The sequence below is a fragment of the Rhinopithecus roxellana genome, chromosome 8, assembly GCF_007565055.1.
Source record: "Rhinopithecus roxellana isolate Shanxi Qingling chromosome 8, ASM756505v1, whole genome shotgun sequence".
Lineage (NCBI taxonomy): Eukaryota > Metazoa > Chordata > Mammalia > Primates > Cercopithecidae > Rhinopithecus > Rhinopithecus roxellana.
Window position 1 is genome coordinate 120,025,743 of NC_044556.1, and position 27,528 is coordinate 120,053,270.

The 27,528-nt window shown below is 33.1% G+C and overlaps 1 protein-coding gene across 3 annotated transcripts in view; it reads right to left on the reverse strand.

The window, feature by feature from the left end:
* KIFAP3 (kinesin associated protein 3) overlaps positions 1-27,528 on the reverse strand; it is a 153,804-nt gene that overhangs the window by 90,030 nt on the left and 36,246 nt on the right. For all 3 annotated transcript variants that reach the window (XM_010361093.2, XM_010361110.2, XM_010361101.2), the window contains exons 6-10: positions 25,394-25,493; positions 24,326-24,450; positions 21,863-21,961; positions 14,088-14,266; positions 6,203-6,365 (exon numbers count right to left, since the gene is read on the reverse strand). In XM_010361093.2, coding sequence (XP_010359395.2) covers positions 6,203-6,365; positions 14,088-14,266; positions 21,863-21,961; positions 24,326-24,450; positions 25,394-25,493 — 666 coding nt within the window. The remainder of the gene's footprint in view (positions 1-6,202; positions 6,366-14,087; positions 14,267-21,862; positions 21,962-24,325; positions 24,451-25,393; positions 25,494-27,528) is intronic.

The following is a 27,528-nucleotide window of genomic DNA, read 5'->3' on the forward strand; positions in this document are numbered from 1 at the left end:
GGTTTTCCATGGAATCAATTAAAATTTTAGATTTTCTGCACTCTTAGGGAAAGATGAAAACTACTCAAATCAATTTCAGCATAAGATAGAAAATTTAAAATAATTATTTATAATATTCTTTACAAATCCCTTTTTGTGTCTCTGGTTTTAAAAGAAAAAACTAAATTTAAAATTCTTAAATGAAATGCTTTATGTGACAAAACAATATTATAATAATTTTTGGTTCTATTGAATTACAGTTTCCCTTAGAGCCTTACATGGAAAAAGGCCTGAGCTATAACACAATTTCCCTTTTGCCTTTAATTATTCAAATCACAAAACCTTAATTATATATATTTTTTCAGTTTATTTTCCAAGTAAACTTTGAGTAAAGTTATTCAGCCATTAACACCAATCTCACAACAGCAGGGGTCGCAATGTACTAGTTAAATGTTTCAGGAAACTGAGAAGCAGATTAACTGTTCATATCGCATAGATTTATTAGAGCATGAAAGATTCACAACTCATTGTACTCTAGTGAAAATAATCCATCATTAAATATAAAAAAGATTTTTCTGTTGTGGGGATCCCCAAATTATAATAAAGAAAATCTACTTAAAAGCTGATAGCATTTCTAGCTGAAACAGCATAAAAATCACTTATGCTAAGTTCTGCCATATGCATTAGCTCCACAGAGGTGCTTCTACACCTCTTAAAAAATAAGTAATTTCTATATATGTAATAGGTAATTCTTTAATTCAGTCAACTGGAACATATATTAAACATTGAGTTTATTTCCAAAGAAAAAAGCAAACTGACCATTCATGTCTACTGCATATTTTCAAATTCTTTTCTCCACAGTGGAGAAAATGTACCCCAAATACTTTAAATATTTGATTTACAGAAGGTTTCTGCCGTTGAATTTCTTTAAATTTTAATTCCATGTAATCACTCCAGTTATTTACCAAAAAAATCTAAAATAATTTAGATTGTCTACTATTTAACACATTAGAAAATCAACTAAAAATAAAACTTAAAAAAATCCACCAGAAACAGTGATATTTCTGAAGGTTTGAAGGAAAACAAGTCTAACCACCTCCTCTAGTTCATTACTTTTCATCAAATCAACCAGGAAGATAAAATCAATGAGTACCTAATAACTAGCATAAAAAAGGGAATATAATAAAATACGAAGTGTCCATTGCACATAGAAAAGGTAAATACTCTTTTGTGAACATTTTTGTTTAATTACATATATTAAATTTTTAAATATATATCAAAAATAATATGTAATATATATTGACATACACACATGAATATACATGTATACAAACGTATACACATCACATACACATGTGAGGGTTGGGCTACACTGTAAAATATATATTTAAAATAATATACTTTTTTCACCTTAGGAAAAATATATTTTACTATGGATTGAGGTAAAGAATGTGTGAAAGTCAGTGCTCTAAATAAATTTTTCCTGTCCCTTTCAAATTCATGTCCTTTATAACAGTTTCCTTACTATATCTTTTGTATAAGCATTGTAGCCAAAGATCACATATGCTAAATGTATCATGAATTACTCAATTGAGAAGTTTAGCTTATTGTGTTAGGAGTTAATGATTTAATTATCTACACATGTAACTTATATATTAACAAATGTAAAAATGACCATTCTAGTAATATCAGGAAATCAATTATACACTAAATGCAATTTCTTTGAACATAGCAGAGAGATACAATCCAGCAAAATCAGTTTCTTCAGAGTCAAAAGAAATGTTACAAGGTCCATGCAATAAAACTCAAGAACATTACTAGGAAGAGAACCCTTGGGGAACTCATTTGGAATTCATTTTTTTTAAAACATACAATTCAAGTAAGTTCAGTTGTCAGTTTCCAAGACCGCAAGAGAATAGAAATAGATTATTATAGGAGAGAAAAATTGCTGCTATAGAAATGCTGCTGGTACAGAAGAAATGTGAAGTGACAGCTAAGGCCAGGGGAAAAACAGAAAAATTGTATATAAAAATGAAAAATACCTGGCGTTCTGGGGCCATTTAGCAAGGAGAAATCCTTGGGCATGGTAAAAATATTTATGGCCCTGCATAATAAATTATCTTCAGACTTGCAAACTTGAATAAATGACAGTAAGAACAATAATAGCTACACACATATAGCCTTTGAACCTAGGGACTCTGGCTCCAAATCCCATGCTTTTAACCACTACACTATACTGCTTCTCACTAAAATTTAAAATTACATTCAAGATATTAAAGTAAATTTAAGAAAATACTTTAGAAAACAAAGATGTAATTGATTTTTAAAAGACCTTCTGCTATAAACTGAATGTCTCTGTTTACCCAAAATTCTTATGTTGAAAGATAATCTTGAATGTGATAATATTTGGGGCTGGGGCCTTTGAGAAGTGGTTACGTCATGAAAGCGGAGCCATCATGTATGCGACTGGTGCCTGTGATAGTCTGTTGGCATGCTGCTAATACAGACATACCCAAGACTGGGTAATTTATAAAGAAATAAAGACTGGGGAGGCCTCACAATCATGACTGAAGGCAAATGAGGAGCAAAGTCGCATCTTACATGGTGGCAGACAAGAAGAGCTTGTGTAGGGGAACTCCCATTTATAAAACCATCAGATATGGTGAGACTTATCAACTACCATGAGAATAGTATGCAGAAAATGCCCCTATGATTCAATTATCACCACCTGGCCCTGCCCTTGCACCGTGGGGATTACCACAATTCAAGGTGAGATTTGGTGGGGACACAGCCAAACCATACAGTGCCTTTAGAAAAGACACCTCAAAGAGCTCCATTTCCCCTTTTGCCATGTGAGGCCATGGTGACAAGACAGCTGTCTATGAAGCAGTAAGCAGACCATCCCCAGATCCTGAATCTGTTGGCACCTTGATCTTGAACTTTACAGCTTTAAGAACTGTGAGTAATAAATTTCTGTTGTTTATAAGTCACCCAGTCTATTCCCTTATAGAAACCTGGACGACCTAAGATACCTGTGTATGAAATGATTAAATACCCTTAATAATATAAACCTGGAGAACTTATCAAAAAAGATCCTTTCTAGATATCTAGTTTTTTGGGATCTATGTATTTTTATTTTGATGATAATTTCACATATTTGTAGTTTTGTAATGCTGCATTATCTCATTTAACTTTTCCCTATTAATATATACTATTATTATCTACATACTGGAGACAAGAAAACTGACATATAGTTTAGGTAATTGCACAATATTACATAATTGGTATCTGATGAAGCCAATATTCAAAGGCATATAGCCTGGGTCCACAACCCTAGCTTTAATCAATGTGCTCTGGGCTACCACAGTTGCCAGATTGACTACGTCCTGTAGGATTTGCTATGATGTGTCAGGATGTACTATTTAAGAGATTCTGGTAATCCCAAAAACCCCAAAATAACTTTCAGGATCATTTTCTTGCTCACCAATGTTCTAGTTCTACTCATTCCAGGCATTTGTCCACTCCCTTGAAGTTAGGCATGGCCATGTGATTTGCTTTTAACAACAGAATGTAAGCAATAAGAATTTGTCACTTCAAAGTGGAAGCCTTTAAGAAAAACATGCAATTCCCCATATCCCTGTTCCTTCACACTTCTCTCTTTCTGTTCCTGGCACTAGCATTCTAATAGTAACAGATTTTATGATTTCTTTTCCTATCATTACCCACATCCAAACAGTAACTATAACACACTCATTTCACCTATGACAAATCCCTTCTGCCCTTTCCTTTTGCCTCATACTGGACATACTAAGTCTTCTCTAAATGAGGTTTTCTTTACTTCTTGTCTTGCCTACTACAACAGGCTAGTGATCTCATCTTCAGACTCTAATGTGAGTCCACCAAATAGAATACATCAGATTAATTTTCCTTTAGCAGATTTCTGACTATAACCTACCCAGCTCAAAAGTCTACAATGATTCCCACCATCAGTTGTAAGTATAAACTGCTTAGCAATGCTTTAAACTTCATACCACTAAAAAGCATAAATCAATTTTTCTAAATGTTATCTTTCACTTAGTCATATTCTATGCTCAAGTTGAAATGGCAACTTGTTGCTCCTACTGGCCTAGCTCTATCTATACCTTAGGTAATGTTTACTGCTTTATCTTAATTACTTTCTACAGCCTCAATTCCTATTCTTTTATAAATATCACCCTGTGAAAATGACAAATTTTTCAATATCCATTTCAAATGAAACCTTACCTATAAAGTGTCAATATGGGAACATCATCTCTTTTGAATTCCAATATATCTGTAAGTTGAAAAACATTTCTCTATAGTGCTCAGCACTGTTCTTTGCCATGGTAGAGTATCAACATTTTACTGAATTGAATTGTACTACATATTCAAGAGTAAAATTTTTTAAAAAAATTAACTAGTTTGTCAACAAAAATGTAACACTTTTGAGAAAAGTATTTGTACTCAGAGTAACATAAGTCAGCAACATTTATAGAGTGTCTACTTCATAATGAATGATGCTGTTGATTAGGAAAATAACAGTAGACAACATTTACTAAGAAAATACTATGTGTCAGGTACTTTGCAGGCAATTCCTCACTTGATCTTCAAAAACTCTAAGTTGAATCTAGTTATTATCCTCATTTAAGAGATGAGGAAACTGAGTCACAAAGAGTTTGCATAACTTGCCCAAGGTCACATGGTTAGATGTAAACAGTCACAATTCTAATAAAACAGTCTGACTCAGGAAACTGAGCTCCAAAAGAGATAAAACATTAATTTATATATTGGGTATTATGTCTTATATCCCAAAATTTACTACTTGTTAACAAATTATGAAGTGGGTATCGCATGAGTGATTTCTTAAAAATCTCTTTTAAATCACATATTTTATCATATGTTACAAGGCAATTATTTAATAAAAGTACATGACTAGAAACTGAACAAACCAAATAGACTATGAATTCCTTCAGGCCAATGGGTGTAAATTGTTTATCTTCATACATTGGGAAGCTGACCTAATACGTGACACATAATTATGTCAGATTTATAATAAAGGAAAGGTCACATGAATTAAATTCAAGATCAATCAACTTTACTCTTAAAGTTTTCCTTATTTATCCTCAAATGTCTACAATGCTGTGGTTCTCCAAAACCAATTTTTGAAAGTGCTCCTTAACAGAGTAACTTCTAAAATGTATAATAACACTGTTGTGCAGTATTTGAATATATGGAGAAAGCTGTAAAAAAGAATGAAACTGCAGTACTGAAACAAAGGAACAAAGAGTTAAGATATAAGTAACAATTTGCTTTCTGGTTAAGAAAGGCAATGGCATTGCAGGTAGAGGAAAAAAGCAGATAAAACAGGTAGACAGGCACTTAGGCATAAAAGAGCTTATTTAGCAAACTGCAAGTGTTTCAGTATGGTGATAGTGTAAAGTATATGCTGGGAACTGGCAGGAGCCCATAAAGATGGAAATTGGATAGTTTGTAAAGAGATTTAATGCCCTACTAAGAAAGTTAGCATTATGTTGACTGCACAATGTTAACTCTTCAACTCACCATCTTGCTGGCAGCCAAAACAAAATAACCTATAAACTGAATTCTCCAATACAGTACTTTCTAAGTCATGCTATACAAAATACCCTTTTTAGAGGCCAAGGTGGGAGGATCACTGGAGCCCAGGAGTTCAAGACCAGCCTGGGTGATATGGTGAGACTCTCTATTAAAAAAAAATAATAATAACCCTTTTAACTTAATAACAAAAAGTTTCCACAAATTAGCTCATTTTTAAGTAGCATTTTAAAAGTATAGCAGAATATAAGAACGTAAATGATACCTGCTGTTTTTTTCTTTTTTTAAGAAAAATCCTGAAGATAAAATATTTTTTTCCTTACTGCTTCCTTGTTTCCTTATTTTTCCTTGCATCATTACTTTCATTTTGGCTTAGTATGGATAAATGAAGTCAAAGGGTTAAAAGTAGCTATTTTATTTCATTCCATAGCACCATGGAAATCCTGGTACAGATCATTTTTTACTTATTCTGCTTATTTTTACTTATTCTGCTTATTTTTATTATTTAATTTCCAATCAAAGAATACAGACAGAATGCTTTTTGTTCAGGAGGCTTTTCAACACAGAGCTCAATTTTCTAGTGATGTTGGAAATTCCAGGCAACACTGTCATTGATTTTTAAAAAGCATACCTAGGAGTGCAGTGAGCTTGGGAAGCAGTCCGACTTGTACCATCTTATTCCTCAGTCCTGTGTCAAAGGATAGGTTTAGTAAAAGTCGGAGGGTGATATTCAGCAGGTCTTCATGCTCACAAGGTATCATTTTCACCAGTTTTTCAACAATATCCATTTCCACCTAAGTAAAATAATAATACAAATACAGTGAAGTTCTGCTGCAAAATAGTACAAAAATAATATAATTATTTTTTGTTTTTACCATAATGTATCCCTATTTTATAATTATATGTTAATCTTATAGTCCATTTCAATCTGTAAACTTTGCTGAAATCAAACTTTTGAGGAGAAAATATATATGCTGCACCATCCCCTCCTTCCCTCATTTAATTGCATCAACTGGAAGACAAATTACATTTGATCCTTGAAAACACTTTGCATTATTGAACACCATCTACTAAGTACCAGGTCCTATACAAAGATCTCATCTTGGCCTTCAAGGATTCCTCAGTATAAAAAGAGAGTAGGCTGGGCATGGTTGCTCACGCCTGTAATCCCAACACTTTGGGAGGCTAAGGCAGGTGGATCACGAGGTCAAGAGATTGAGGCCATCCTGGCCAGCATGGTGAAACCCCATCTCTACTAAAAGTACAAAAATTAGCTGGGCATGGTGGTACGCGCCTGTAGTCCCAGATACTTGGGAGGCTAAGGCAAGAGAATCACCTGAACCCAGGAGACAGAGGTTGCAGTGAGCCGAGATCACACCACCGCATTCCAGCCTGGTGGCAGAGCGAGACTCCATCTCAAAAAAAAAAAAAAAAAAAAAAAAAGTAGACAAATAGAATGAATAATGAAAATATAGTATGATAAAAACCGAATGAACAAAATGCTCTGAAAACAGCACGGACAGAACTACTAACTCACCTGGAAGAACAGAAGACTTCAAATTGGGAACAAAGCTAAAAAAAACGACTAAGAATTTGTTCTCTGGTTCAGAAAGGCAATGGCAATACAAGTTGAGGAAAAAGTCAGTGGACTGACATTTAGGAATAAAAGAGCTTGTTAGGGAATTGCAAGTGATTTAGTATAATCATAGACTAAAGTACATGTTGGAGATTGGCAGAAGGCTATAAGACAGATCTACACAAAATCATAAAAGCTTTTAATGCTGTACTAAGAAGATTAACATTATTACACAGGCAGTAAAGTGTCCTGAAAGATTTTAAGTCCAGGGGGTGATGTGGTCAGATTTGTTCCTAGACTAGGAATACTCCTAAAATCCAAAGTCCTAGACACTAACCAAGCACCAACTTGTAAAAGGCCTATTTAAAAACAGCAATATCAGAGTCCTTTTCTGTACGGTCAATAAGGTAGATTATTTTCTGTTAACTGACAAATGGAAAAAGAGGTTTAGGATAAGGCAGGCAAAAAATTATTTTAATTTTTGACATTTAATTTGAGATGGTATTCAGTGAATATTTAAAAATCATATAAAACTCAGGAAAGAAGCTAGGCTAAAAGTAATAGTTGAAACTTTAGGACAGAGATCAGCCAACTATGGCTAGTGGGCCTATCTGGCCTGCTATCTTTTCATTCAACCTATGAGCTAAGAATGGCTTTTGGCTTTTAACAATTTTAAATGGCTGAAAAAGAAAATCAAATGAAGAATGATATTTCATGACATACAATAATCATATGAAATTCTAATTTCAGTTTTGATAAATAAATATTTACTGGAACAGAGCCATGCTCATTTGTTTACCGACTGTCAATGGCTGCTTTCACGCTACAACTAGAGCAGAGTTAGTAGTTGCAAGAGAGATCATATGGCCTGTAAAACCCACAATATTGACTATCTGACCCTTTGAAGAAAAAGTTTGCTGATCCCTGCTCTAGAAGATCATAAAACTGCATTAAGAGAACTTACTTTATAGTCACAGAGGACAGAACTTAGTAAAAGAAGCCCTGCATTCAGATTTTTTTAAGGTAGCAATCAGAAAACTTTGGTTGTAAAAACATCTCATGTCTTTTAGTTACAAAGCAATGGCAAAAAAGAAAGAAATTTGAAAAAGTATTTATGATTTTTTAATCAAAGGATTTATAATTAATTGTGCTCTACTTTTTCTTTTATTGGAGATCTAAAATATTTATTTATACTACCCATTTCATATCTGTGTTGCAATCTTTCACTGACCTCATAAAAATCACATTAATAACTGAGCCCTTGATACACTTTTTTCCTTTCACTCCATGCCAAGGAATAAACACAATTTTTTAAAAAATTGCTAAAGTGACAAATAAACACCTGATTTTTTCCTTCAGACTTGTATCTACACTCCACAGCCACACTGTAGTCCTACCCTGGAGCTATTCATTATAGGGTATAATTCTATCGCCAAAGACTTTCAAAAATCAAACACAAAATAAAAGTTGCTTCTTTGAAAATACCAAAGCAATTGAAAAACCACTAATCTAGAAAAAAAAATCGATATCTGAAATAAAACAGAGAAAATCACTTCAGCCTTTCAGACAAAGAGATAAAAAGGAAACAGTACCAAAAATTTTATGCCCATACATCTGATAGCACATAAATGAAATAAATTCCCTGAAAGACAAACTACTGAGCTACCCAAGAAGAAATAACCTGAACAGTCTTATATCTATTAAACCAATTTACAGAAAGAAAATCCCAGGCCTATGACTTTTTACTGGTGAAGTCTATTAAACATTTATATAGAAATAATACCAATTCTACACAAACCCTCCCAGAAAAATTAAAGAAGAAGGGATGCTTCCCAACTCATTATATGAGGACACAGTTACTCTAATAATAAAACCAGACCAAGACATTAGGAGAAAAGAAAACAATAGAATAATGCCTCATAAACATAAAAATTCTCAAAAATAATTAGCCAATAAAACTTAGCAATATATATAAATGAGCAATATATCACAACCAAGTAATGTTTATACCCTAAATACAAGACTGGTAAACCTTCAAAAGCCAATCAATGTAACTCACTATATCAACAGTCTAAAGAGAAAAACCCATATGATTATCTCAGTAATAGATACAGGGAGGCATTTCACAAAATTTAACATCCTTTCATGATAAAAAGTCTCAGGAAGCAAGATATAGAAGAACTTCCTTAAACTGATAGCAAGTATCTAAAAAACCCTACTGTTAACATCATGCTTAATAGTGAAAGACATTGCTTTCCTCATAAGATCAGTAACAAGGCAAGGATAGCTGCTCACACAATTCCTCCTCAACATCAAACAAGAGGGCATACCCAGTGCAATTTAAGGCAAGAAAAAGAAATATAAATCATACAGATTAGAAAGGAAGAAACAAAACTTTCTATTTGCAGATAACACAATTATCCACTTAGAAAATCTCCAAAATCTGTGAGTCAGTACAACTAAAAAGTGAGTTTAGAAAGTCACAGGACATAAGGTCAATATGCAAAATCAATTATATTTCTATATACTATCAACCAAAACCAGGAAATGGTTAATTTTTTAAAACTATCATTTATAATGGTAAAATACTTAAGTATAAATCTAAAAAAATACATGCAAAATATGTATGCTAAACTATAAATGATGGAAGAAATCAAAAAAGACCCAAATAAATAGAAACCTATACCATATTTATGGATTGGAAAAATCTAATATGGTCAATATATTGATCCCCTCAACAGATTCAATGCAATCCCAATGATTTTAAAATGTACATGGAAAAATACAGAATAGAATAACTCTGAAAAACAATAACAACATTGGTAGCCTCTTACTGCCTGATTTCAATACTTACTATGAGGCTATAGTAATCAAGAGAAAGAGGTATTGATGAAAGTACAAACACATAGATTAATGGAACAGAAAACAGAGTCTAGAAATAGAAGCAAACATATATGGCCAAATTTTCTTTTTTCTATTTTTCTTTTTTTTTGAGACAGAGTCTTGCTCTGTCGCCCAGGCTGGAGTGCAGTGGTGCGATCTCGGCTCACTGCAAACTCTGCCTCCTGGGTTCACACCATTCTCCTGCCTCAGCCTCCTGAGTAGTTGGGATTACAGGCACCCACCACCACACCCAGCTAATTTTTTGTATTTTTTAGTAGAGATGGGGTTTCACCGTGTTAGTCAGGATGGTCTGGATCTCCTGACCTCGTGATCCATGGAAAGGCAATTTCAATGGATAAAAGCATCTTTTCAACAAAGAGTGCTGGAACAACTAGATAACCATATTAAAAAAAATAAATCTTGGTCTATATCATGCACCATATACAAAATTAACTCAAAATGGATATATCATAGACTAAAACGATGATGACAAAAGCCTCTATAAAACTTGAAGAAAACACAGGAAAAAATCTTTGTCAACTTGGGTTAGACAAAGATTTCTTAAATATGACACCCATACATACACCACTACATTTTTTTATATGCTGACTTCACGAAAATTAAAAACTTCTGCATTTCATATGAGAATGAAAAGAAGCCACAGAAAAGTGAAAATACTTGCAAAACATATAACTGATAAACAACTTGTATCCAAATACAGAAAGAATTCTCAAAAGTGAGGAGTAAGAAAATTAAGCAAACTAGGCAACATATATCCTCTCTATTGTTCCTCTGAAAAACTGTCTAAAAGGAAGGCTGGTATTAGTTCACATCAAGAGTAAAATAAACACTTGATTTAAATAAATAATACTACCTCACAAATAGCTCAACCATCTCCTTATTCCTTTTATAAATAAAACTGCCACAAGTTTCAATTGTCACTAAGTATATCAAGTGGTATTTTCCTTTTGAAAAAGCAACAGTGTATACATACACTGGTTGTTACAGCAAAACTTAATTAAAAAAACTTGCAGAGTTTGTTATTAATTTTTTTTTTTTTTTTGATGGGGTCTTACTCTGTCACCTAGGCTGGAGTGCAACGGCATGATCTCTGCTCACAGCAACCTCCACGTCCTGGGTTCAAGCAATTCTCCTGCTTCAGACTCCTGAGTAGCTGGTATTACAGGTGTGTGCCACCGCATCTGGCTAGTTTTTGCATTTTTAGTAGAGATGGCGTTTCACCATATTGGCCAGGCTGGTCTTGAACTGCTGACTTCAACTGATCCACCTGCCTTGGCCTCCCAAAGTGCTGGGATTACAGGTGTGAGCCACCATGCCCAGCCGGTTATTAATTTGTATTTCTATTGCACAGAGTAGAATGTGAAATATGTGCCATTAGACAATCAGATGTTTAAACACTAGACTAGCATTTAACACAGCCTTCTAGTCATGTCTTTTTGGTTGATAAAAACCCAATCCTGAGAGCTAAATTTAATAACTACCTCAATATACGATGGCCTCAGGTCTATTTCTTTCTTTCTTTCTTTCTTTCTTTTTTTTTTTTTTGAGACAGAGTCTTGCTCTGTCACCCAGGCTGGAGTGCAGTGGCATGATCTCAGTTCACTGCAACCTCCGCCTCCTGGGTTCAAGTGATTCTCCTGCCTCAGCCCCCCAAAAAGCTGGGATGGCTGACGTGTACCACCACGTCCAGCTAATTTTTGTATTTTTAGTAGAGATGGGGTTTCACCATGTTGGCCAGGCTGGTCTCGAACTCCTGACCTCAGATGATCCACATGCCTTGGCCTCCCAAAGTGCTGGGATTACAGGCATTAGTCATCCTGCCCGGCCCTCCTCAAGTCTCTTTCTATAACACAGAACTTATAATTAGTATTTTTATTAAACTGTCTATGTAAAGTAAGGGTTTACCAACAATCTATCAGCAAGTTTGTTTCAGCCTTTAATTGTACCTTTCTCAGTGTTTCTGGAAACTAACATTTAAAAACTGCTTATTGTTAATCTTACTAAAAATGTCTTAAAAAAGAAAAAAAGACCTAAACTATTTTTCCCAGGAGGCAAAGAAGAAGAGTAGGAAGTTCAGTATCTACAGATCTGCTTTCTCAAGCAAATAAATGTCTTTGGTCCTCGACTACTTCATCTGTGAAATTGGGAGGCTAGATTCACTAAATCTGGCCTTGGATTTAAGGTCCAGTCAAATTCTAAAAATCTTGATTCTACAGATGTCCTTAAATAAACTGTATTTCTTCCACAATAAAAGGTAAAATCCATATCATCTATAGTAAAAATCTGGCTAATCAAATACTTCTCTTGATCTTAGAAGAATAACAAACTTTTCAGAACCTCAGTTTTTCCTTCTCAATAAAAAATGAGGTTTAATGAGACAATTTATATCATATATTCTAATCCTATGATCTTCCCAGAAAATAGCTTTTAATAATAGTCAAGATCTTTACGATAGAATAAACACATAACTGTATTAGTTAAATCTAACTCTAATACATATATAATAGATACATGCTGATACAAATCCATTTGAATTTTGAAAACTTACTGAAAGTGGACTTAATTTGATCACATAAATAGAAGAATATACTTCAATTTATAGCAAGAGGAAGTAATTATTTAGCCATACTCTAACTACTCAGGACTGTTTATATACTACCATGTTATCATATTCTTCTTAGATATAAGTGAAAACAAAAAATGTGTTTGATTAATCTAAGAATAGTCAATCCCAAAATAATGTCAGGCACATCATGAACATAAATAATATATACTGATAATGAAAATGACAGATACTAAACATATATGGGAAAAATAAAATTTCACATATTCAATAATTATAATTCAAAGTACTTATTAAATCTGATAATTCAAAGTACTTATTAAGTCTCAGGTTTTCAAAGGGCCTGCCATATCATTCACTATAGTATTAGCTACTTCCTAGTTCATTTGATTTTAAAATAAAATAGAGTAGGCAGACATACTATATATTTAGACTATCTAAAGGAGAAGCCACTTTTGCCAGTAATACACAGCCACATAATGATATATAGTTCTAAAAATTATCCTCAATGGAGTTAAGGTCAATGATCCAATAATTTCATTTATAGGAACCTGCTCCAAGAAAATAAGCAGAAATATAGACAAATATGTATGTACAAGTATGTGCAGTGAAGAATTATTTGTAATAGATAAAATTGTAAACAACTCAGTTATCTGAAAACAAGGTAGGTTAATATATGATCTATTGACTATATTATTGTACATAACAAAGACTGTTTAACGACATGGTAAAAAGCAGATGAGAATTTGTATTTTATCTTTATATATTTCTATACTATGTATATTATACACAGGTGAAAATGATATATGCTCAACTTGTATTTCCCAAAGATCATTGCATCAACACAGTAAAAGATGGCAAATGAGAGCCTAGTATAATTCAATCAAGAAATAAAGAAGGTATGAACAAAGAGGGTATTAATTAATAAATTAATAAAGAGGGAATTAATACAATGGCACTAGTAATGAAAGGAAGAAATATTACAGTTTCAAGAGATTTTTAAAAAGCAGAATCAACAGGTTGTGGCTGCCAAGTAGAACAGCAGGTAACAAAGAAGAACTGTAGGTAACAAAGTGGAAGTATGGGTAACAATGAAGAGATCTGGCTAAATTTTAATTCCACAAACTGAAGTCGGAGATGCAGAAGGCAAAATAGCTTACAGTAAAATAACAAGATCAGGTGACTCTGAAATAAAATTTTAAATTTAAACAAACTTTCTATATATTATGTTTAATATGGCAGATCCATTCTATATATTAGACATGATTTTTCTTCAGAAAGCACCAATCATCTGGAATATTGACTAATATGGAATACATTTCTTAATGAAGTAATATCAGTGAGTTATTGCTATTGTAAAATCTTTATTCAGAATTATCTCAGTAGGGGAATAAAGTGTTTAATTTTTATCAAAATATTTTAATTTGAAAATGGCAAACATGAAATATTTCAAGAAAAAGCTTTGTAAGTTACCATATCATTTTTATTCTCCATAAAAATGCTGAGTTTCTTCAAGAATGACACAACTAGAATTAGCAGCTCAAAATTGTCCCGATCAAGGGCCTTCACCAACATGTGAACTATGTTCTTGTTCCTCATTTTCAGCTCGGTACGAGTATCCTCAGCAAGATTCAGAAGCAAATAAAGAGCAACTAGAAAAATAAAATATACGAGAGTTAAAGAATTAGTAAACTGAATCAACAATTTAGAAAATCATTTGTACTCACCAAGGCAACAGAGATAGCCCTAAAATGTTAATATATTATTTTGAAAATTTTAACTGGTTAGTAATTGGTTAATTACAAACCATTTATTGTTACTGAATGGGATATATATATATGTGTGTGTGTCTGTGTGTCTGTGTGTGTTATTTAAAACAAAACATATATATATAAAATAATTCATACAATGCTGAGAAGGACACAATAACCAAAATAAAACAACGATTCCTGTCCTCTTGGAGCTTAGAGTTTAATAGAAATCAAATGGCAACTAAAGGTAGATAAGTCAGGAAAAAATAACGCAGACAGGGGAAAATAGTTTTTATACATATAGAAAACAAGATAACATATTATAAAACTTTAACAACTAAAGTCTGCTGTGTTAAAAAGTGCAATAATCCAAAATATACATTATAGCTACAGCTAAATTTGAGCCTACTAAAATCTACTTTTCATATGCAAACTGATTTTCTGTTAGTCACGGTAAGACCTTATGAAATTCAGTAATACAATTATTGCACTAGACAGAGTTGAAGCCACTGTTTGCTAGTTTTAAGTAAAATTTCTTTTGGATTTATATAATAAAAATGCTTAGGTTCTCAAAGGAAACATTCTCTTTTTATAGTGAAAACGATATTAACAGGTAATGTCTTCCATTTTTCCTTGATTGACAGGGAGCTTCAGAGTTCAATTTCTGTAAGAATTATATAGGCTTTTATGTTCAATACAGTCTTTTTGCTCTCTTGTGGCCTCACTGTTTTAGTGTTTCACTTCATGTATTCCTGCCAGCTACCTCTAAATGCTTATGAAAAGAAGAAATACATGTATATGCATATACATAAGTAGATAAATATAAAATTTATTTATTTATTTATTTATTTATTTATTTAGAGACGGAGTCTCGCTCTGTCGCCCAGTCTGGAGCGCAGTGGTGGGATCTCAGCTCACTGCAAGCTCCGCCTCCCGGGTTTACGCCATTCTCCTGCCTCAGCCTCCCGAGTAGCTGGGACTATAGGCGCCCACCACCTCGCCCGGCTAGTTTTTTGTATTTTTTAGTAGAGACGGGGTTTCACCGTGTTAGCCAGGATGGTCTCGATCTCCTGACCTCGTGACCCGCCCGTCTCGGCCTCCCAAAGTGCTGGGATTACAGGCTTGAGCCACCGCGCCCGGCCAAAATTTATTTATTTAACAAATATTAGAGATGGAGGGTGGAAGGCCAAAAATACCTATTGTATGCCAGGCCTGTTGATGTATAAAGCGTATTTAAATTCTAAAACAGTTTTATGAAGAAAGAAGTATTATAAAAATTTTACAGATGGGAAACCCCTGATTCAAAGAAATTAAATAACTTTCCCTACCATACAGCTAGAAAGTGGTAGTGCTAAATTGAAATTCAAGCCTATCAGATCCAAAGCTCACATATTTACACTATTACATTATGCTGACTTTCTATACGAGGCACTGTCAAAAGCTTTTAGAATTACATTGAAAAAACAAACAGGCTTCTCTTTACAGCCAAGATAGATGTAGTAGGTTGAATATTGTCCTCCGAAAATTTATGTTCACCCACAAACCTCAGGATGTGCTTTATTTGGAAATAGGGTCTTTGTAGATGTAACTGGTTATGGTGAGGTAATAATGGATTAGGGTAGACTGTGAATCCAGTGAGTGGTATCTTAAGAAGAGGAGGAGATGACATAACAGAGACTGATAGATTGGGAAGAAGGCTATATGAAGACAAAGGCAGAGACTGGAGTGATGTAGCTAAAAGCCAAGAAGCACCAAGGATTGCTGGGACCCACCAAAAGCTAGAAAGAGACAGGAGAAGATTCTTTTCCAGAGCCTTCAGAGAGAACATGGGCCTGATGATACCTTGATTTTGGCCTTCCACCCTCCAGAGCTATGACAGAATAAATTTCTGTTGTTTTAAGCCATCTGGTTTATGGTAATTTGTTACAGCACCCCAGGAAATTAATAGGATGGGGTTTTAAACCTTTGCCTGACAACACCACGAAAAAACCTGACTGAAATACACAAAACAAAGATTTTCACAATAGTGGACACCAGACAATGAAGGACAGTAATCCCTGAGAGATAAGAAATAAATAAGATAGTCCTATGTTTGCCCTAGAATATTGCCTTGAGAGAGTTTCCAGGTCACAACACAGTGAAGGAGAATCCAGGCAGAACCTGATAGTATCCCTGAGTTAAGGAGATGAAGCCAAGAATCCAGAGATGCCAAGGAGTTCACAGAAAAGAGTACTGAAGAAGAAAGAGCTGAGCAGAGAGAAACTCTGGAGTTCTAACAGAGGCCTCCCTCAAATATTGAGTTGAGTATTGATGGGAGCATAGGAATTTAAGTGAGGCTGGGACAGAACAAAATGAGAGGAGTAGAACAACAAAGCTGAAAATAATGCCTGCTTCTACCAACCATACTGGCAACCTCATAATTCATGCATTAGTGGGTAGAGTCCTCAGAAGGGTCTTGCCTCTGTAGTGGGAAATAACCAGCGTTATACTAAATGCTGCTTCTGTCCAGACTAACAAATTGTAAGAGTAAGATCCAAGAGGATAAAACTGTTTCCAAGTAATTTAACTATGTTCCCAAACAAAACTCAAATATATTTTTAGGAATAAAAAATCCACCTACAGCAATGTAAATTTCACTGTCTTGCTTTTTTTTTTTTTTTTTTTTGAGATGGAGTTTTGCTCTTGTTGCCCAGGCTGGAGTGCAATGACGCAATCTCAGCTCACTGCAACCTCCACCTCCCAGGTTCAAGCAATTCTCCTGCCTCAGCCTCCTGAGTAGCTGGGATTACAGGCATCCACCACCACTCCTGGCTAATTTTGTATTTTTTAGTAGAGGCAGTGTTTCACCATGTTGGTCAGGCTGGTCTCGAACTTCTGACCTCAGGTGATCTGCCTGCCTCGGCCTCCGAAAGTGCTGGGATTACAGGCATGAGCCACTGCGCCCGACCCTGTCTTGCTTCTAATCAAAGATTATCAGTCATACAAGAAGCAGGGAATATAACTCACAAGGAAGAGAAAAATGAACCAATTGCAACTGTCCAAGAATTGACCTAGAGTTTAATTATAAAAACGGAACATTATAAGTTATATAACTGTATTCCAGATCTGCTAAAAGTTAAGTAGAGACATGGGAGATATCACAAAAAACATTCAAACTTCTATCACTGAAAACTACAATGTTTGAGACTGTAAATTAGATGAAATTAACAGCAGTTTAGAAATAGGAGAAAAAAAGATTAGTGAAACTGAAGACATAATCACAGAAACTATCCAAAATTAAACACACAGAAAAACATGGAAAAAATGTAGGGTTTCAGAGAACTGTTGAACAACTTCAAGTGGCCTAATGTATGTTTACCTGAAGTACCTGAAAAAATAGTAACAGAAACATTTCCAAATTTAGTGAAAATTATAAACCCAGAGTTTCAATAGGCTCCCTAAACTCCAAAAACAAGAAACAGAAAGAAAATTACATCAAGGCCCGTCATAATAAATTGCTCAAAATGAATGATGAAGAGACAATCTTAAAAGCAGTCTAAGAAAAAGAGACCTTATATTAATATATAGACAAACATAGCATGACAGCAGACTTCTCATCAAAAACAGCGCAAACAAGGCAACAATGGAGCAACATCCTTATAGTATTAAAAAAGGTTGTCAACCTAGAGTTCTAAACCCAGTGAAAACATTTCAAAAAGATAAAAATATTTTTAAAATAAGACTTTTGTAGACACACAAAAGGTAATTAACCACTGGTAAATATGTCCTACAAGAAACATTACAGGAAATTGCTCAGGCAAAAAGAAAATGACACCAGACAGAAATATGGATCTATGCAAAGGAATAACATCAATGGAAATGGTAACTCTACAAGTAAATATATAAGATTATTTTCTTAGTAAATATATATTTAAAATAAAATTGATTATTTATATAAAATGATAATGTGTTATAAGGTTTTTTGTTTGTTTGTTTTTGGCTTTTTTTTTGAGATGGAGTCTCACTCCATCACCTGACTGGAGTAAAATGGTGCGATCTTGGCTCACTGCAACCTCTGCCTCCCAGGTTCAAGTGATTATCTTGCCTCAGCCTCCTGAGTAGCTGGGGACTACAGGCGTGTGCCACCACACCCAGCTAATTTCTGTTTTTTGGTGGAGACAGGGTTTCCCTATGTTGCTCAGCCTGGTCTCAAACTCTGGACCTCAAGTGATCTGCCCACCTGGGCCTCCTAGAATGCTGGGATTACAGGTGTGAGCCACCACACCTGGCCTTGTGATAGGGTTTGTAACATATGTATAAGTATAATAAATGTTAGTATTAGCATAGAGGTGGGAGAGGGAAGAAGTGATTGTAACACTAAGCATGAAATGGCACAAAATACTTGACAGCAGACTTAACTTACGATAAGTTAAACACGTATCACTTGTAGGTAATTATGATTAAAGATGTATGATATAAACCTTAAAGCAATCAATAAAATAACAAAAGACTTATAGCTAAGCTAACAATGGAAATAAAATAGAATTTTAAAAAGTCTCAAATTCACACGAAGGCGGACAAGAAGGAAAAAGGAGGAAAAAGACACATACATACATGCAAAGCCAATCTAAATGCTGTTCATAAAAAACACACAATATAGACATAAATATATTAAAAATATATAGACAAATATATCCCATGATAACACTAGTCTCAAGAAGAAGTAGATTAACATAAGAAAAGGTAGATTTTAGACCAAAAATATTACCAGCCATGATGAAGATCACTTCATATTGATAATAAGGACAATTCATCAATAGTACATCTACATCCTACATCTTTATGTCCCCAAGAATAGAGAGCTTCAAAAATACATGTGGTGAAAACTGGTGGAAGTGTAGGAGCAATAAATAAATCACAATTATAGTCAGATATTTCAATATTACTCTCTCAATAATAGAAAAAGTACAGGTAAATATCAACACATATAAAGACTTGAACATCAATTATTTGGGAAAAAAAGACCTCCCTTCTAAATAACCCATGGGTCAAAAAAGAAACCAAAAGGAGAAACTGTAAAGTATTTAAACTGAATGAAAATGAAAACAGGACATATGAAAATCTGTGGGATGCCATCAAAGAAGTGCTTAATGGGAAATTTTTAGCACTAAATATCTGCATTTGAGAAGAAAGGTCTTGAATAAATGACCTTAGCTTCCATCTAAAAAAAAAAAAAACAAAAAATAAAAAAAAACAAAAACATAAGAGCACATTAAACCCAAAGTAAGCTGAAGAAAAAAAATTATAAAGATCAAAGTAGAAATCAATGGAATAAAAAATTGGTAGGGCTAAAAGCATCTGATATCAAAATTTTCTATAAGCTATGGTAATGAAGACACTGTGCTATTGGCATCAAAACACACAAAAGTGATGGACAGAACAAAATAGAAACCCAAAAATAGGGATGACACATATGGACAAATGGTTCTGACAAAGATATAAATCAATTCAGTAGATAAAAGATAGTGTTCTCAAAAGTAGTACTTACATAATTAGCTATTCATATTCAAAAAGAAGAAAAACTTTGATCCATTCCTCACCCCATATACAAAAATTAACTCGAAATGTATTATAGGCTTAACCAAACTCTGAGACTATACAACTTCTAGAAGAAAACATATGACAAAATAATTGTAACCTTTAGTTAGAAAAGGATTTCTTAGATACAATACCAAAAACATGATCGAAAAAACACTAAGTTGGAATTCATAAAAATGTAAAATTCTGCTCTTATAAAGATATTTTAGGAGAATGAAAATTTTTGCAAATCATGTATCTGATAAATGCTTATATCCAAAACATGTAAAGAATATATATAAAACAATCCAATTTAATAATAAGGCAAAAATTATGAAGGCACACTTCAACAAACAGAGATAGCAGATAAGCACATCAAGAGATGCTCAACATAATCAGTCACTACAGAAATTCAAATCAAAACCACATACATTCATGGTGAGAATACAAAAACGACTATTACAGAAAAACATCTGGCAGTTTCTTACAAAGTTAAACATACGCCTATCATATGACTCAGCCATTCCATCATTAGGTATTTAACCAAGAGAGAAGAAAGTGTATGTCCCTACAAAGACTTGTAGACAAATGTTCACAGCAGCATTAAAATTGCCAAAAACTGGAAATATTCTAAGTGATCATCAACAGGTGAATACAAAGAAACACTATTTAATAACAAAAGGAATAAACTATTGATAAATGCAATAATATGAATGAATCTTTAATTATGCTAAGTAAAACACAAAAACACATACATACTACATGATTTCATTTATATAAAACTCTAGAAAATGCAAACTAGCCTAAAGTGACAGAAAGCAGATCAATGATGACTTGGGATTGAGGAAGAAGGGAGAAGGAAGAAGGAAAGGGAGAGATTACAAAGATGCATGAGGAAATTTCGGGAGCGATGGATATGTACTTTATCTTGATTATGGTCACCATTTCATGGGTATTTACATATGTTAAAATTTATCAAATTATATACTTTAAAATTATACAATTTATTATCAGTTATACCTCAATAAAGCTGTTAAGAGTATACAATATCTGCATAAATAAAATATTTGGTTAGAAACAGAGCTTAAACTTTTGCATGTTAAAAAAGTCTAATTAGTTCTTCAAAACTTTTACACGAAAACAATTGCTTTCTTGAGATCTGATGCATTTTGGATTACATGCTAACATAGAAAATACCTATTATTTTCTAGCATATTTTAAAATGAACTTTTGAAAATCTGACATTTTCTCCAACAGGCTGAACTAAATTACTTGGCTTCAAATATTTAAAAAACTCAGTGTAGTTAAAATTGCTAATAATCTTCACAGGATGAAAATATTTTGGGAGTTAACAAGTATTTCCATATACAAAGTTAGTCAAACACCAATGAACTACATGAATCATCAAACAGTCAAGTAGAAACCAGGAATTAATTCACACTTAAAAGTCCCATGTCATTATCACTAACCACCATAAGATTTTACATCTTACCAGTAACCAAAAAACCATACTATTGAAGTTTTAAATCTCTTAATAAAGCTAGAAACAAGGAATTCTTTTCTATTAAACAAGAGAAATATTTTAAAATTTTTATATCAATTTCCTAGGAAAGCAATAAAATAATTCACTTTATAAAACAAGTAAGTGAGGGTTAAAGAGACAAAGATTGTTATTGAAAAGGTCACACAGTAGATTAAAAAATCCTTTCTTAGGAAATAAATAATAAGTATACAAACATTTAGGAACTAAACGGGGAAAAATAGTAGAGTGAAATTTAAAACATTACCCATGTTAAAGACAGACGAATTTGTAGCAAATTAACATTTATAGAACTTTCAGTTATTCTCACATTAGCTTTACAGGTATGATAAAAAGTGAACAAAACAAATGTATTTAGAGTAAGTACTTTGTTGCCTTCCTCATTGCTTAGGAATTCATACCTCGTAATAGCTGTTCCTGTTTTACCACAAGCCCCTGGTACTTTTTAAAGGTTTTTTCATAATCCTTTCTCAAGGTTTGATTTTCAGGGTCTTCATCAAGTAAACAACTTGTTAAGGATCATCCATACTCACTGAAGCAAAAAAAATCTACTAATAAATTCTATGAACAACGGCACTATTAGATTTTATATGCAACTTTATCCAGTTATTTTTCTCACCAAAAGTTTAACTAAAATGTTCTCTGTATAATAATTGTGCTGTAACAGCACTTCTTATCTAAGTGCTCATGGATTCCCTAGGAGTCCTTGGGTGAACAAACTTTTTTTTTATGTAGCCCACAGCTAACATCATATAGATGTTTGAACCTCACCAAATACTTTAATTCCCAGAAACTGTATGTGAGTATTTTATGTAGGTGCACAAGTCTATAACTTTCAACAGATTATCAAGTGGGTCCACGAACCAAAAAAATTACTGCCTCAGAGAATGATTTAGTTACTAAGAACACTGGATTTTACTTCAGACAGAGGTCCAGAATATTCAAAGGATATAGATTAAATCTAAAGCTTTTGTAGCAGCCTTTTCAGACTAGAGATGCCAAGAAAGAACTAGCCCAAACTTAAAGGTAAACAAATTTTAAAAATCACATCTTCTGGTCCCAAATCGTCCCCTGGACACCTTGCAAAAATAATCAGTTATTTCAGCATATGAGTCAAGCATATGACCCCAGAATATGAGTCAATGCAGCTGACCTTGTTGAATACCACTTGTATCAAAATACAAAGATATTTAGGACATAATAAAATAGTAACATGTCAGGAGAAATGACCACAATTCTGATGTAATTTTTACATCCCTTCAATTACCATAATCTATTGAGTCTAAGACACATTTTCCTCACATCTTAACATCTCCAAAACTGGATGTGTCTTATAATCCATGATGTGTCATAGTTTAATTGAAAGCATATGTTCTTCTCCTAGCGGTTAAACAATAGTGAATCTTAAAATTAATGGTGTCTGATATAGAAATACAGTATGTCCTAAGATATCAGTTCTTGTCACCAAACAATCACAAAATGCAAATTCATGACTGCTAAATAGTTCCACTAGTGGTTCCCTCCAGACTTCTCCAGTTTAAATAAATTTTAGGTATCACTGAAGCATTCAGGAGTCTTGGGACTCCAAAACTGATGTAAAGTCTCTAGGATTCTTGGGTTGTCGATGTAGTTGAGTTACTGTCAATCGAGATGCCAGAAGTTTATGGTATGCATAGGAAATTTATAAACCTGAAAAGATTCTAATTAAGAAAAGTCAAAGCTTGTGTGTGATGTGGATTTTATAGCATCTTGGAATTCCATGTGACAATAATAAAAGTCTGAGAGGTTTTGTACACAATAACCTGAGTTAACCTATTACAACACAGATCAAACTGAAGCCTCAGGGTTTCCGGAGGCCAAAATTAATATAAAAGTAAGGTCCACTTTTGCACAAAGCAGAGTTAAAAATGTATGATATACTGCACAACAGGAATAAAGTTTTCACTTTTTAAAAGACACAATAAACACTTGATTCAAAGGAAAGTTACCAGCATACCTAGTTGATCTGCAAAACACATCATATTTGAACAGATATGAATAAACCAGGGGCCTCTGATCCAGAAGCATTAAGTTGTAGAGGCTAAAATATGATAAATATCTTCAAATATGAGAAGAATTATGATGTTGAAGAGAATATCCTTATTCCATATTGCTTTAGTATGCAATACTAGAACCAATGGATAGAAGTTATTGGGAAATGGACTTCAGTGCACTAAGCAAAAGACTATTATAATAAACAGAATGCTAAACCACAGAATGGGTGAAATAAATAAGCACTGACATTGTTAAAGAAGAGCCTATGTAATGCCATTTGCCAAGGAAGTTGCAGAAAAGATTTTTATATTTGCAAGATAGGTTAAAACAGATACCTAAGTTTTCTTTCACAGGTTCTATCATTCTATAGGCCTTTCAAATTTTTATTAACAACAGTATTTTTGCACTTTCCTAGAAAAATAGAACCTTTAACTAGGTTCATCACCAAATTTACACCCATTCTAATCAAAGTCACCTTAGTACTCACATAGAAGTACATAAGCAGCAGCGGTGAGCTAGGCTTCAACTAACCAAAGGATCATAGTGGATGTAATGATGTAATCCTTTAGAGGCTCACCTACTAAGTTACCCGACACAACTACTACCTGCTCCTTCTACCTCATTAACTAATAAAGGTTGTTAAGAGTGTCAAACTGTATCCATTTTGATAGTTTCAATCTACTTCTTAACCTTCAATAACACATTCCTGCATTGTTTCCAAGTAATGCAATTAACAATTTTAAAAAAGGAAAAAGAACAAAACCATCCCACCCATCCAAAACTTATAGCAAAAGCCAACAGAGGGTTCAAATGCCACTCTAAAAGGATATCAGCTTTCTTCTTCTTTGAAAGTTCTTCTTGCCAAAGCTCGTGTCTTTTTAACTCATGATCAATAATATTCATACACAGAGCTCCAATTTTATAGTGAGTAATAAGTCCATGAAACTGAGAAAAGCTTTAAAGAAGATATTTTAATATATATTTAAAAGAATATATTTTATGGGTACAGGAAATTTGTTTTTGGTGATCAGTGGTACAAATCATGTAGAAAATAAATTTGATATACATATTTTAAAAGGTATATCAACAATACACTAGGAAGACTTGAGATTATAAAATTATTTTAAACATATCACACTACCCTTACCTAAAATACAGTTATTTTTAAGAAGTTAGAAGGTAGACATTTTTTGTAACTAACCACCATATTAACTACTCAGATATTCACAATAGATTTTTAGGTTATTGTCTAACAAAACTAATAATGTATCAATACTACACATACATTTTATTTATTGTGCAAAACTGACATCAATTAGTAAAGTACTAGTAATTAGGTTTTACATATGTTTTCTAGACAATTCATTCATCCAAGTGTTTATTCAATAAATAATTATTTGCTAATACTAGCCCATTTTTAGAACAGAAGCAGCAATTCTCTAGGAATTGGTTAGAACTTTTCATAACATCTTAATAGACATCTTTCTTAAGGATATATGTGTATAAATAATAAATACGAATACATAATAGGTATGTGTTTGCACATACATGCGTATATATAACAATAACATTTACTGAGCACTGACTGTGGGTCAGGCCTTATTCTAAGCATTTTAATTTTTAATTCATTTAATCTGAAAAACTATCCAAAGAGGGTGCGACTATTACTATCCAAATTTTACTCATAAGGAAACTGAGGCATGAGTGAGTATAGACTAAATGAAAGATAGAATAACAGATAGCAAGACAGAAAATGGGAAACAGGAATAAGAATTCAGCAGTATAGCATAGGCAGACACACAGAGAAACTGAGAGAACGAGTGATCTACAAATTGAATCAATGACACAGACCAACAGCAATAGAGATACAGTAGTCATTTAATAATTTTTATACTTACCTGGAAAAGCAAAAAAAGATGTAAATTATGTTTGTAGCTAACTCGACACTTTGCTTCCAGTCTTCTCTCAGGACCCTTGCTAATGCACCAAGGGCAGTTTCTAAAGAAAAAGGAGAGGTACCGAAATGATCATTCTCCTTGCTCTGGTATAAAGGGTGATTGGTTTTAAATGTCTAGTTATTAATAAATAACAAAGCTAAGATAGAACTGGGACAAAAAGTAGTATGCTTCTTTCCAATACGGACAGCTACTTTTAAAACTAAAATGTAACTTTACTTAAAGATACATAATACACTACTTCAAGTATATACTGTACACAGACGTAATCAAATATGATTTAAAGTGACATATGTTATGGTAACAATAAAAAAATTAAAAAGCCTTTCATTTTTTAATTTAATAATCTTAAATTAAGAACTGCAATCTTAATTTGTAAGATTAAGAACTGTACTCTTACTACTGCAGTACTGATTTCTTTTTAACATCTGATGTAATGTATTTGATAATATGAAAAAAACTTGAATAAGTCTAGAAAAAAATGAGCAGGTTAGTAGACTAACACTAGTTCCATTAAAGCAAATTAAAAACCAAATAAAATCTATACACAGAAAAATAAATTTAATATTTCAGTATCACACTGAATTTATGCTAATAGCCGCAAATAAAACAAAAAGCTTTCACAAAATTAACTTTCAGGTAGGTTAATAAGCATTTCTGCTGAAATTTTCTCCTCAGGAAATGAAAATTATAAATTAATGACACTAGTTTCAAATTGGGTTGGTACATAGCATACTAATTCTTAAAATAATTAAAACAAAATAAAATATCTCTATGTTAAAATATAAAAATCGTAATTCCACTGTTTTTAATAGATACTCAGGATTTACAATAGTACTTTATGGACTGCATTATGAGTATTTATTATGGTAATGAAAATGTTCCATATTTGAGCTTTCTGGCTATTTGGACTATGAACAAAAATTAATTGTATTAGTTATGAACCCACATAGTGACAAATTTTTTAGCAAATTAAAAATCATTCTATGATAGCATTTCACAGTATTATTCACATTCACAATGCAGAGAATTGGAATAGTACACGCTTTGAAAAAAATTATTTTGGAGTCATGTAAATAGGTTGGCAATGCATATTAACATGCAAAGCCTCCCAAAAGTCCTATTTAATAAAGAATCTGGTATAGCTTTGTTCAATCTAGCAATTCCCAAAGGTATTTGACCATTATAATCCAGAGAAAACAGTATTTCTTAAAATACTAGCCTATACAGAACTGTTCTATAATGTCATAAATTTAGGCATAGGTTTAGTGACCTATTTGCAAAATTTTATTTCATTTTTCTCCTTTAAAACAGAATAGAGAAACGTCTCAATAAAAATACAGTTACAGGAGTTGTACACAGTTTACCAAGAAACAGCTAAAAGAAAATACAGTTTACAAGAGGTTAAAAGACAATCCAAAATTAATTTCTACATTGAATGCAATCATAATCAAAATCCCATTATGACTTTTCACAGAATATGATGAAGTAATCTCAAAATATATAAGACAAATGTGCAAGACCAGTAAAGTCAATTCTTGGGGAAAGAAAGCAATTTGGAACATTTTTTCCCACATATTCTAAAGCTCAAGTCAAAATAAAAAACAACACAACAATAGTGTGGTATCGGTATGTAAATAATCAAATAAACCAGTGGAACAGAAGGAGAGGGAACACTACAACAATTCCATGAAAATATGGAACAGTACATGCCACAGAATAAGTTTTCAAGAATTATCTATTTCATAAAAGAATGGCAAGCATATAGCAGAAAAGGCATTTTAAATACTTATTTGAAAATACTGATTGAGAAAACTATTGATTTGAATTATTTTATCCAGGTATTTGGCAACAATCAGAAAGGCATTCTCTCTCATGTAATGCAAACCAGATAATAAACACATCTTTCCTATTTTGTTTTTGGCAAATATATAATCAGAAAACTATGGATTTAAAATGATTCTATAGGTAGGGCATGCAGTGGCTCATGCCTGTAATCCCAGCACTTTGGAAAGCGGAGGCAGGTAGATCACCTGAGGTGGGGAGTTTCAGATCAGCCTGACCAATATGGTGAAACC